The following is a 14263-nucleotide window of genomic DNA, read 5'->3' as shown; positions in this document are numbered from 1 at the left end:
TCTCAGATACAAGAGATGCTATAAATAAAGTGGAATAATTGCAGAGGACAAATTTAATTTTCCTTAGTGTTTTCTAAAAAAGGTTAAAGCTCTTTGTTTTTTTTCCAGCCACTTAACTCTTTTCAGATGAGGCAGGAGTAGCAAATGTTTATCCTCACACCATGAAAGGATTACAGAATTAAAAAGGAGGTTAGATTTCTTTTCTTTACAAATGAGTCTTCTACCTGATAAGCCTTGTGACTGATGCCATATACTAATGGATTTGCTCTCATCCGTACATAAAGGTAAGTGTAACTTATCCACTTCACTGCTTCTTCCACATTAGTAACTGTTCCCAGAGCAATCTGCAAATCAAAAATATCACACAAATTAAACTAATCCATTAAAGCTCAATATAAACATTACATCAAAGGCCATTTTGTCAAAAATTAAGTTTGAAAAACACATCATCGTTATGCTGTAATTAAAAGGTATAGCATGATTACTGACACGACAGTCCTCCAATTAATTAAAAATCAGTTCTGCCTCATTTAATTGAAAACAGTACACTAGAAATGCTATTTTCCAAAACTGAACTTTGCGGTTTAATTCTGTATAGCATTAAAAACATTTTGGTATTTATTTTCCTTCCTGCTTCCTCCTTCTTTTGGTTTCATTTTATGTGATCACACTACTAAAATTTTAAATGTAAATGCATCATAATCACAACATGGCTAAGTCTATCCCTCTTTATTGTGATTTTGTGCATTGTCATCACCAAAGCAACAGAGGGCACATTAACTTTTACGTCTAACAATACCCATTTGTAGGTTGGGTAGTATGAATATACAATATCAATTCAATGGAAAAATGAAATCATTTCTACAATAACAAAGATTTTATTGGCATTTATACATAATAATATGTACAATTTAAGGAACCATACAGTTGGGAATAGTTTTAATATTTTATTGGAAAACTTAAAATAACTTATGAAAAAAGCAGACTTTTATACATTTGAATTATAACAACCACTGGATATTATATTAAATTATATTGTAAAAGAAAATACAATTTTAATATAGCATTTTAATATAGGTATGACACATAAATTTCATAAAACCAAAAGTAATTTAAAAACATGACAATTACACATAAGATCTGTGTAATGAAGAGAATGAAATTGTTAGAAAATATTCTTAACATAGACTGATAATGAAAAGTTTTCTAAAAATACATTTCCTTAGCCACTGGATCTGTAACAGGTGCTTGTTTTGCTTTTCCTCAAAGCCTTCATTTTAATTAAAAATTCATCCAAGTTGTGAAACTTCATAGCTGTATAGTTTTCCCTGAACCTGTAGCTAAAAACTAATTTAGCCTCTCAACACTTTAACTAAAGGAGAAGAGATGTTCTCTACCTAAATTATGAAATTTTAGAAGGGGAAAAAGAGCCTCTCATTTTAGTACTGAATATTAAAGAAAATAAAAACATTTACAGTTGTTTCATTCCCATATTATAATTTTAAATTTAGTGTAACTACTTTTGTGGAATAAATATGTGAATGCATAGCTATCTTTAGTTAGCTGAAGATAAGATATAGGAATATATGTGATTATAATATCATATTATGCTATTAAATAGAGAAATGACCAAAAATAAAAATAAGGCAAATGTGACTACTGAGTTTTAAATTTACACTAACTTAAAAAATATCAGACAAAGAAAGATAAATACTAGATGATTTCACTTATATGGAAAACCTCAAAACATAGAACTCACTGAAACAGAGCAAAATGGTGACTTCCAGGGGCTGGGGGAAGGAGAAAAAGGGGAGATGGTCAAAGTGTACTAACTTTCAATAACAAAAAGAATAAATTCTGGGGCTCTAACTTACAGAATGACTACAGTTAATGCTGCATTGTATACTTGAAGTTGCCATGAAAGAAGAGCTTTAATGTTCTCTTAATAACAACAAAATTGATATTATGTGAGAAGGATGTATTTACCAACCATTGTAGTAAACATTTCAAAATACATACATTTATCAATTTATTGCACTGAACGCCTAAAACTTATACATATATCAATTACATCTCCATAAAGCTGGAAGAAATAAATTTTCACTAACATAATTAACATATTTACTAATGACTAAACCATTCATAAGAGGTAAATATATACATTTCCTAAAATGTGAACTGTAAGATTTGCTACAAAATGAAGAGTAACAAAAACTAAAATGTAAGCTAATGATGGATTTGTGCAAATTCCTAAATACTTTCAAATAAGACAGTTAAACGTTTTCTAGTGTGCTTAGGTAAAGGGACACTAGTTTAACAGTGTCCCTCATTTGAGATTCTATTATTTGACAGCCAAAATTGTGTTAGTTCCCTTATGACCTACAGATAATTTAAAATATCATGCAACTCCTAAGAGGAGAAAATTTTATAAAAAATAATCTCATTATTTTCAAAATCAGACACAATAAATGAACATTAATAATTATCTACTGACAGTGATGATAAGATTAAAAAGAAAGTAGAAAGTAGGAATCAAAGACTGGTTCAAGTAATGCGATCTTCTAAATGGTCATTAAAAAGAAACAGACTACAAAGGAAAATGAATGGAAATTTATGATGGTACATTAATCACATTTTGAGATTAATCCTAGACTGTCACCTATCAAATATTAAAGTTTACCTATAAATATTTGCTGTCACCTAGTGGATACTTAGTATAGGACTCTTTTATAAAGTAAGTATTTTGCACAGTATTTCTATGAAATTTACCCATTCATCTCAGTAATCACATAGTAATTCAGTACAAGACTTACTACATAAAGCACAATGGATGTGGTAAAAAATAGAATATGGTCTATCATCTCGAAAACTTCCCTGATTTTGTAGATGAGACACATATAACGAATTAAGATAACATATATGGAACCACTACTATAGTCCCTAGCACATAATATGTATTCAAAAATTCCTTTAAAGAACACCAAACATGTGAAACTTATAAAATGCTATTAGTGTATAGCTTAATAGAGCTTTAAGGTCTGTTAAGAGAAAAAAAATTCCAGATATGGTAATTTAGAGGTAAGACTCAAAGTATCACTTTATATCTAATTTACATATTTAAACTTTAGTCTTTAAAGTTATCTTAACTGTTTATTTGTATGTTTTCTAAATTAGTTGAAATCATATAAAATTAAATAAGTAAATATAATCACCACTCCTGCTAAAGGAGTTTTTAGATATACATATACATAAAAATACATTTATGCTACCATTCATTCATTTATTTATTGAACTAAAATGTGAATGTTGACAGTAAATATAGGCAGGGCTGGGAACCAAAGAACTGTCAGCTAATGGTGATACGGTCTTTCATTAAGTACCAACTGGACATAGGCATTTGTTAAATTTTTACAAAAATCCATTATCCTCCTTTTATAAACAGGAAAATTAGGTTTTACAGGAGAAGTGAGTAAACGAGAGCCTATCTAGAGCAGAAGATCTGTGCTGGAGAGTAACCAGAGCCAGAATTGGGATGGCTGGTCAGACTGTGGAGGCCTTAAATCCAAGGACAAGGTGTTTGTACCATGTCCTGCAGAGATGGAAGGGGCTCTATATAAAGAATGTATGTATGGTTATATAGAAAGATTAACGTATTTTGAAGTATAGACTACAGGGAGCTGGCAAAGAAGGTACCCAGTAATGTCTGCCAAATAAATTTTAATAAGCCTCAAACTTGCTTCAGTTTTTCTCTCAGTGCAAAATTAAGTAGCTTTATCCAGGGCTGGGATTAGTGACCTTTTGGCATTAGCATTAAAAACTCAGCCCCATTATGCATCAATCAGCAAAGATGCCTCATAAAATGTTTGCACTAAAATTAATGTAATACTGTCTCTGGTTCTTCTAAACTAATGGTTAGAATTGATATTCGTGTTATCAAAGATATTACTTTGATATCAAAGAAGCAATACTGCTAATCTAACATGACCTTTATGCTGATCACTGTCACTGTGTAGTCTTGCAAAGATTTTAGGATTCTAAAGACTTAAAAATCCATTACCTTAAGGACACAGCCCACATTCTTTTTATAAACTAATTTCACACTTGATTTCCACAGATTACTAAATTTAATTTCACACTCAAATACAATTTAAGGGAGGTTCTTTCCTTAAGGAGAAATTTCCCTTTAATTGGGAGCTATTCCAGTAGAACACAATATTAGAAACTTTCTACACAGAAAAAAATGGCTTTACTTTGCTACAGTAGCTAAAATTTTCAAGGTATGTATTTCACTATTTACATGCCATTCATGGTATGAAATGAATTAATGGTTAAAGTTAGCCTTTCTGAAAATGATACACCTAACAAGTACTTTATGAATATTAGGTGAATCTGAGGACTACAATTTATTTTTAATTTCTCAGGACTTGACCAAATAGTTTCACTGAGGGCATTTTAGAGTCTCTGGGAAGAGTTCCTTGAGGACAAGAGCAGTGACTTACTCACTGTGTCTTCTGTGTAATAACATGACCACCCTGTGTTTACTTTATCACTTACAAAAAGCCATAAATGACAACGATTTTATGTTTATGAGGATATAATCTTCCTTGATATGGTTTTTCAAGAAAAATTGTCCAAAAGAGCCTTGATTTTTACTGTAAGTCAGAGAAATTATGACTATCAATTTGGAAAATGTTTATTCCTGGTCTTAGAAAAAGGCAAATGTTGGGTACTTATACAGAGAAATATATTTGCCTTTAACTTACTACATTTCAATATAACAGACACCTAGACTACAATGGAAAGACTAGGTTTGGAGTTACACAGACCTGAGTGTAAATACTAGTTCCAGAAATCAGTAGTTGGATGACCTTTGGGTCAGTTGCATATCTCTTTGAAGACAATCCTACCTGCTGAGCAGAAATACTGAGAGAGTGACAGAGGATACAAAGAGCATCCGCAGTCTCTGGCATTTAGCAGGTCCTCGGATGACTGCCACTACTACTATCTCTGTACAATTGACTATTTCATCATGAGTACTGTTGATCAAAGACCTACTTATTTAAACCATGCAGTCGGAGTAGGTGATGAGGACTGAGCTATTTTATTTTCTTTGGAGGCAAAATTTATTTCCTAATCCTTTCTATTTTCTTGTAATTATACTACTAGAAACCAGCATTTTCCATGACTTTTTCTAACTTCCAGCTGGATCTTCAAAACCTTATCTCTTCTTCCTAACCCAGGTCAAGTTTTACGATCTTCAAAAGCAAAGCATTTCCTGGTAGCCTGAGTCCAAAAGTACTTTCTCCTCTGAATCCTTCTATAAACAGTATTGTACTCTGGGTTTGGGGGTTTTTCATCTTTTTCTCCCCTTGGACTTTTTGCTCCTTAACAGAGGGGACTGGAAAATGATTGTGTTTTTTATCCTCTAAAAAGACTTGTAAATAACATAAATAGAATGTAAGTGAAATTTCCATAAGATGTTTAAGAAGTACCTAGTATATAGGACCCGCACACAAGTAATATTTGATAGTAAATATTTCATTTATTCACCTCTTTAATATTTATACCCTTCTTACTTCCAAAAATTGAGTCACCTTTAAAAGGAAAAAAGGATAGAGAAACAGAAGAGTACTAAATGCTAGAGCAATAACTGAAAGTGTCATGAAAACGATAAAACCTCATTTGAATGTCTGACACATTAACTCTTATATTATGAAAGTTTACTGACTCTACCAGTTGTTTCCAAGTTAACTAGGATTCTAGGGTCTGCTTTTTGAATCTTAACACAAAACACACATACACACATGAAACCTGTAATGGTTGAGCAGTCCTATTTTGTACAACAAAGTCAAGTGATCAAAGATAAAAGACCTTTATAAACCTCGTAAAAACTTTAAAAATATTTTATAAAATAACTTGCAAAAGTGTGATACAGATATATTAGTTGTAATTGCTGTTTGTTTCCTTGGTTTGTATTAGGCTTGGTTAGATTTCTGCTGCATTACAAAACCTCATAATTTAAAAGTATATATGGTTTTGTGAATATGTTCTCCCATTCATTGGGTTGTTTTTCATTTTTTTAAAGAAGATTTTACTTATTTATTTTAGAGAGAGGGGAAGGGAGGGAGAAAGAAAAGGAAGGAGAGAAACATTGATGCGAGAGAGAAACACCCATCAGTTGCCTCTCGTAAGCCCCCTGACTGGGGTCCGAAGTCTTAACCCAGGCATGTGCCCTGACCTGGGACTGAATTAGTGACCTTTGGCTTTGCAGGATGACCAACCAAATGAGCCATACTGGTCAGGGCTATCTTTTCATTTTGTTCATGGTTTCCTTTGCTGTTCGAAACGTTTTTAGTTTGAGGTAGTCCCATTTGTTTCTTTTTTCTTTTATTTCTCTTGCCCAAGTAGATATATAAGAAAAAATATTGCTACAGGAAATTTCTGAGATTTTCTTGCCCAGGTTTTTTTCTAGGATTTTTATGCTTTCGAGTCAAACATGTAAGTCTTTAATCCAGTTTGAGTTTATTCTTATGTATGGTGTAAGAAAGTGGTCTAGTTTCACTTTATTTGCATGTATCTGTCCAATTGACCCAACATCATTTATTGAATAGATTATCTTTACCCCACTGTATTTTTTGTCTAACTTTGTTAAGTATTAATTGACTACATCCAAAACATATAAGGAATATATAAAACTCAATCCAACCCCCCCAAAACCCCCAAAGAATCCAATTAAGAAATGGGCAACGGACCTGAATAGACACGTCTCCTAAAAGGACATACAGATAGCCAATGGCTATGTGAAATGATGTTCAACATCACTAGTCATCAGAGAAATGCACATTAAAACCACAATCAGATATCACTGCACACCTGTCAGAATGGCTATCATCAGTAAATCAACAAACAAGAGCTGGTGAGGATGGAGAAAAGGGAACTCTCATGCACTGTTGCTGGGAATGCAGATTACTGCAGCCACTGGGGAAAGCAGTGTGAAGTAACCTCAAAAAATTAAAAATGGAACTGCTTTATGACCCACAGCAATTGCACTTCTGGGAATATATTTGAAGAAACCCAAACCACGAATTCAAAAGAATACACACACCCCTATGTTCACTTATTTACAATATCCAGTATTATTTACAATATCCAAGATTTGGAAGCAGCCCAAGTACCCATCATGAGATGAGTAGATAAAAAAGCTGTGGTACATTTATACAATGGGATACTACTCAGCCATACAAAAGGAGGAAATCTTATCTTTTGTGAGAGCATGGATGGACCTGGAGGGTATTATACCAACTGGAATAGACCAGTCAGAGAAAGACAAATACTATATAATTTCACTTATATGTGGAATCTAATGAACAAAATAAACTAACAAACAAAGTGGAGACAGACTCATGGATACTGAGAACAGACTGACAGCTGTCAGAGGGAAGGGGATTAAGGGCTGGGTGAGAAAGGTAAAGAGATTAAGCAAAGCAAAAAGAAAGAGTCATAGACACAGACAAATGGGATGGTGCTTGTCACAGGAAAGGAGTTGTGAGGGGAGGCAGAAAAGGGAAAACGGGGGATACGTGGTGACGGGAGACTTGACTTGGGGTGATACACATACAACACAATACACAGATAATGTATTATAGAATTACACATGGGAAACCTGTATAATTTTATTAACAGTGTCACCTCAATAAATTCCATTTTAAAAAGCATATAATCTTTGAGCAATGAGTTCTTATCAGTTATCATTTGCATTCTGTACTGCTCTGAAGTAATCAACAATATTGCCATTTGGTTTGTTGTGTCTTATGGCTGTCTAATGGAACAAGCTATTCTCCCAACTACTTTAAAATAGTCAACCTTTATCTTACTTAATCATTCTTGCAGCTAATGATCTTTTGCCAACCTTTCACTCATTAGGTCTTACCTCTGCATTCAGGTTATCTGCAAGGCTTTCCAGAAACTGACTCTCAATTGGGTTTTGTTGAGTGAGCAAAGTGAGGTAATGGCTGAGTTTATCATGTGTTGTTATGATGGTCCCTTCCCCAAATCTGTCGAACTGTGGTCTTCCAGCTCGACCAAATATCTGCATGACATCTAATATTCCAAGGTCAACAAAGGAGCCTCTTTTTGCATCATATATTTGTGTTCCCTAGATAAGGAAAAGTTAATAAAAATTAACATAAACACACACAAATATAATCCCGATGAGCTGAATACTGAAATTAGGCAAATACGGCAAGATCTCAAAAGTGTACTTTAACTAATCCTTTCATCATCTGTGATAGAGTTAAATTTTCACAATATAAACTAGAATTTTTTTGAGAAAATAATTCTGTCCTTATATAAATAACATTCAAAGTCAGTGAAGCAGCCATATCACAATATTTTTCTAAATACATTAATCCGCAGGTTTGTTTTAAGACGTCACAAATCCATGTGCAAAGGAAGGTAAGCTCTTACCTTAATAATAACAGCATGTGCAGGAAGATTGACACCCCAGGCTAATGTGGCTGTACACACCAGGACTTTGATATGCCCATTAGAAAACAAGTTTTCAACCAAATTTCTGTCCGGTCGAAGCATTCCTGCATGATGAATACTAAAACCATCTGGGAATAATTCTCGTACTTGCCTATTTCTTGACTTTTGCACCTAGAGAGATACAAACAAAACATAAAAAATGTTTAGTATCTAAAAGGGATGGTTATTTAGCCTTTCATTGAGTGAGTTTATCAAATAGCATAAATTTATTATTAAGTGTTTTTTAAAGATTTTATTTATTATTTTTAGAAAGAGGGGAAGGGAGGGAGAAAACAATGGAGAGAAACATCGATCAGTTGCTTCTCACACACGCCAACTAGGGACAGATGGCTTGCAACCCAGGCATGTGCCCTGACTGGGAATCGAACCTGTGACTCTTTACTTAGCAGGACAGTGCCCAATTAACTGAGCCACACCAATCAGGGCATTTTTAAGCATCTCAAGGTCTTACTAAGTATTAGTATACAATGGTTTATATAAAGTGATTAAAAATTATATTTTATCTGTTTAAAAATATGTAATTCTAACCATGATACAAAATCCAAAGGAAGGAAGTCAAAAGCAAGTGTTTTTCTCATTCAAATGTCCTGTTCTTATAATCAATTTCCTACCCTTCCAAACACATTCTATTAAGATAAGCATAAATCTCAGTGGCTTCCACCTCATTCCTAGTAAAGACCAGAGTCCTTACAATGCAAGGCCCTACAGAAATCATACCTATCCACTAACCTCATTTAGCTAGTCACAGGGCCAACTTTTTCTCTATGTCCCGTTTTTGACAAATCCACTAATCTCAGCGTGACACTCCATTCCAGACCCACTGCCTTGGAAGACTTTTTCCCTCTTACTGAGATGCTCCATGGTTCTGCATAGCATAAACTCTTCACAACAGCAATGAGCCAACAGACCTACTGCGTTCACCCGCACTCCTGTTCCTGGAGCTCTCTGACGGGAGGGCACGGACACTGCCTTAGCATCACAGCAATGAGCCAACAGACCTACTGCGTTCACCCGCACTCCTGTTCCTGGAGCTCTCTGACGGGAGGGCACGGACACTGCCTTAGCTCAACTCTGTAGCTGCCCTGAATACACTACCTTCACTTCTGGCATCCGCTCTTGGACCTGGTCTGAGGTCAGTTGTAGGACATGGCCCACTTATCCACAGTCTGTGTACGTGCTAAAGCAGATTTTACAAAATTCAACGAAGATTCACTATACGACAGGAGAAAAATTTTCTGCAAAACTAAAGACTTTAGATTAACATAAGTGTTTATACAGTCGAAGCTTCTGTTTGGGCATCTCATCTAGAGTTTTTGAGCTACTGCTCTGAAANTGACGGGAGGGCACGGACACTGCCTTAGCATCACAGCAATGAGCCAACAGACCTACTGCGTTCACCCGCACTCCTGTTCCTGGAGCTCTCTGACGGGAGGGCCGGGCACTGCCTTAGCTCAACTCTGTAGCTGCCCTGAATACACTACCTTCACTTCTGGCATCTGCTCTTGGACCTGGTCTGAGGTCAGTTGTAGGATATGGCCCACTTATCCACAGTCTGTGTACGTGCTAAAGCAGATTTTACAAAATTCAACGAAGATTCACTATACGATAGGAGAAAAATTTTCTGCAAAACTAAAGACTTTAGATTAACATAAGTGTTTATACAGTCGAAGCTTCTGTTTGGGCATCTCATCTAGAGTTTTTGAGCTACTGCTCTGAAATTTTCATTACAAACATTTCAATAGCCTCTTTTGAAACAGTTTTCATTCGACAGTTCTCATGTAAGGAACACCACAGTGGCACGGGGCAGGATTTCAGGAGTCTGTGGTTCTAGTGCAGGCTTTGGTACATGGATTATCACTAAGGTCACTTAAGATTTTAACTTTCTATGTTAGTAATAATTAACTAAGAAAATAATACAAGAAAATAGCACTTCCTGAAGCCTGCTTCAAATATAAACTGGATGGTAATACATTAACAAATCCTACCATCTAGTGGCCAGCCAAGTAAATAACAACAAAGAAACTCAAACAAAATACATGTACACAAAAAGGCTATCTTCTTCAAGGGCAGTATATTCTCATTTGATATTTGTGCAGAGTGGTTAGAAATCATACATATACTTTATAATTAACTTTACCTGGATCATACTGCCACCACTTTCCTCTTTTCAGACATGAGTTATTGTCATTGTCAATCCCATGAATATGGGATGACCTGGGATGAAGCCTGCTGTGGAATATTTGCTAGAATATAACAGAGCTCTTTCATGGCCAAGGTCAGCCAAATACAAGAATTTTGTATGTTCTATTAAACTGAAAAATCAATAGAAGAAATGGGGAATAAATACTTGGAAAAAGATAATGGGGTTCATTACTATGTGAATTTAAGTTTTGGGCAGATTAAAGATCTAACAATATAAATTAAATTTAATATAGCCCTGGCTGGCGTGGATTGAGTGCAGGCCTGCGAACTAAGGGATTGTGGTTCAATTCCCAGTCAGGGCACATGCCTGGGTTGCAGGCCAGTTCCCAGCAGGGAACACACCAGAGGCAACCATACATGGATATTTCTCTCCCTCTCTCCTTCCCTTCCCCTCTAGAGATAAATGAATAAAATCTTTAAATGAATAAATAAATACCATGGATCTAAGAAGATGATATCATGGAAGTTAAAAAAAATTAAATTTAATAAAATTTTAAAAAGGGTTGGAGAACATCATGGATGAAGTAGGGTGGCTGCTATAAGCAAGACAAAGCCCAAAGACTATAAGTTGATAAAAACTTCAGCATGGCAAAAATATATATAAACAAATAAAAATCAAAACAAAACGTTAACAAGAAAAATATCTGTAACACATATGACAGCACATGCAATTTAAAACACAATGGGCCAAGGATATGAACATATAATTTATGGAAAAACAAATCCAAATGGCCAATATGCAAAGTGCTCAGTTTCACTCATAAAGAAATATCAGTTAAAATAACAATGAAGTACCATTTTTCTGCTTATTATTCTGTCATAAACTTAAAAACTCTCACACTGCCCAGTGCTGACAGTTATGTGAGCAAAGTAACTTCCTCAAACTTACGATTTGAAAAACTCTAAATTGGAAAAATCTCCCTAGTGGGCAATAAGGGATATTCACCAAAATTTTAAATGCATGTACCACGATGATGAATAAACTCCACTGCCAGAAATTTTCCCAAAGGACATCTCACAACTGCCAAGACTATGAGCAAGAATTTTTTTACTGCAGCACTTTTAACAATAAAAAATAACTGAAAACAACAAAGTATCCATCAAGACAGGACTGGGTAAATGAATTATCATAATGTCCATATTGTAGCATTCTATACAGTTGGTAAAAGAAGTTGTTTCTAGGATCAGGTCTTCCCATGTTTATTTGGAAAGATCTCCCCGACATATATACAAAGTGAAGAGAGCAAGAAACAGAAAAGTGTGTCTAACACTGTTCAACCTGTTTACACTAAAACTCACAAGCAAATATGTACAATGGCAGTTGTACAAAACCTTCCTTTGAAAGAAATATAAACACAAGAAGCTTTTTAACAGGAGTCTTAGAGAAATGAATGGAGAAGAGGTGGTTAAGATCATGACTCATGCAGCTAAGTTTATTACAAGGTACCTGCTGCTTCCTGAAGTATCCAGATATAATCAGTTTTCTACCTCGTTTCCCCAGGTAAGCCTTCCCTGGGATCCAGGCTCTGCCATCCTCTGCACAGCTGCAGAGATGACAGTTTATCTTGCTCACATTCTCTGAACAGAGCACTGGGTTCTTTAAGGAGGCCATTAACGATCCAATACTATACTCACTGGATAAACGTTTCTAGACGTGGGAATTCAGCCCCAAAGAACACCAGCTGTGAAAAGTAACGGGAGTCAGGTGTGTGGAGTTTAAGAATTATCCCAGCTCGGTTTCCTCCGGCTTCGTGTTTCCAGTTTTCACAAGTGAACTCCCCATACCAGGCTTTGGTAGTCAATCAACTTAGAGTGGAATAGACAACTGCTCAAACAACCCACTGGCACACAGAGGGCACTAGGTTCTTTTTCCCCCACGAAAGCATGCAGGGCTTCCTTCCATACCTTTTTCCTATCATGAAATGGACAATCAATGAGTAAGATTAAAATGCAACCACTTCCAAAAGCTGACTTCCAAACTAACAAAAATGTATGATTAAAAAACTGGATAAAAAAGACTGACATCAAGTAATTGGGGATATCAAAGGGGAACAAATTTGTTTTATTCAACATAAGACCAAAACACATGCAAAACCTTCAGCTCAGATACAAACCGTGAATAAAAGAGTATGACGAAATTGCATAAATGATGTATAGTGACTTTTGTAAGCCTTCTGAGGTAATTTGTCTCAATAAGGTACACTTCACTGCGGGTAATTTCAAATGCATGAAGAAAAAATGACTGCCATTATAAAAACTAAAATTTAACTGGGAGGAGGCAAATATTTTCTCCCAAATAATACCATTCTTCTTCACAATTATTAGCATGCTTTATCAATGTTAGAAGAAGTATTACAAAGCTCTCATCTTTGTTTACTTATATTTTTATCATGTAATGTTTACAACGTTAATCAGAGTAAGAAAGACCTGCTTACACGCTAGGGGCAAAAAACCGGTACCTGGCTTTTCTTTGGACACTGGAGTTTAGAGGTCTAAGGAATATAACATGCCAACTTTCCCACCCCTTCTATTTCTTTGTTTTAAAGGTTTATTGCATTTTAAACTGTGTTCATAGAGACATCAAAGATTGGTCCTCTGGCATTTATGCCAAGAGAACCATAACCTGCAATGCTCTGTCCCCAGTGAGGCAGCCAGGAAACCTGCCCTCCCCGTCCTCAGCATAAGGTCCAATAGCCATCTGTAAACTAGATCAATTAAACTTGGCTCTGAGCAGAATTTCTGCTAAAAATTTTAGGGCCTTTGTGTCAGAGATTCTGATTTTGATATCTGACATGGGAACAGGCAATGGGAGCTGAAGATCTACTGTACCATTGTCTCCTTAACGATAGGTATTTTTTTTTTGCTTTTGACTCAATTGCTTATCCTCTGTACTGTTTTTTCCACTCTAGGATATGAAATTCTCCACTCCATTCTCTGGAATCACCACCCAGGGACCAGCAAACTCTATTCATCTGTTTTCCCATCTTGCCTTAACTGAAACTTGACTCTCCTCCCTGAATGCGGCTTCTCATGCATACCTCTCAAGTGATGGGAGATGAGGTCTCTCTTTCCCATCACCATTTCCAAACCAGTGTGTACTAACCTTTTATAAAAACCTCTGTTCCTTTAAGATTCAGTATAATCTGGCTGTCACCCAAACTTATCCAGCGAAGACTTGATACCCATGGCTCCTTATCTTCTGTCGATCCCAATTCCTGTCATCATCCTAGGTGTCAGTATTTTCCATGTGGACACCAAGCTCCTCACCCTTTAATTCCCATGGCCTCTGTCCCAACTCAGTTGACCAATGATTGTATTCTAGATTTGTTATCAAGCACACTGTATGACTTTTAAAATCACTAGTACAAACATCTCAATTTCTGATCCAAGGCATCCTATAATTCAAGCTTGCCCAACTAATTTTTCTAAGCTCATTTTAAAATAATACTTCCAATCACAATTTCTCTACTTTCATTCTATTTATTAGTACCTCCCCTCTCACTCCCAATCCATA

The 14263-nt window shown here is 35.5% G+C and overlaps 1 protein-coding gene across 1 annotated transcript in view; it reads right to left on the bottom strand.

The window, feature by feature from the left end:
• Positions 1 to 14263, bottom strand: part of ASCC3 (activating signal cointegrator 1 complex subunit 3) — a 320030-nt gene that overhangs the window by 140155 nt on the left and 165612 nt on the right. The window contains exons 15-17 of the mRNA XM_037059706.1: positions 8467 to 8658; positions 7931 to 8155; positions 225 to 344 (exon numbers count right to left, since the gene is read on the bottom strand). Coding sequence (XP_036915601.1) covers positions 225 to 344; positions 7931 to 8155; positions 8467 to 8658 — 537 coding nt within the window. The remainder of the gene's footprint in view (positions 1 to 224; positions 345 to 7930; positions 8156 to 8466; positions 8659 to 14263) is intronic.

This window comes from Sturnira hondurensis, unplaced genomic scaffold (genome assembly GCF_014824575.4).
Source record: "Sturnira hondurensis isolate 20B ecotype Veracruz unplaced genomic scaffold, ASM1482457v3 Scaffold0011291, whole genome shotgun sequence".
NCBI lineage: Eukaryota > Metazoa > Chordata > Mammalia > Chiroptera > Phyllostomidae > Sturnira > Sturnira hondurensis.
The sequence above is the reverse complement of the archived record's forward strand: the minus strand, read 5'-3'. Positions and strand labels throughout refer to the sequence as shown.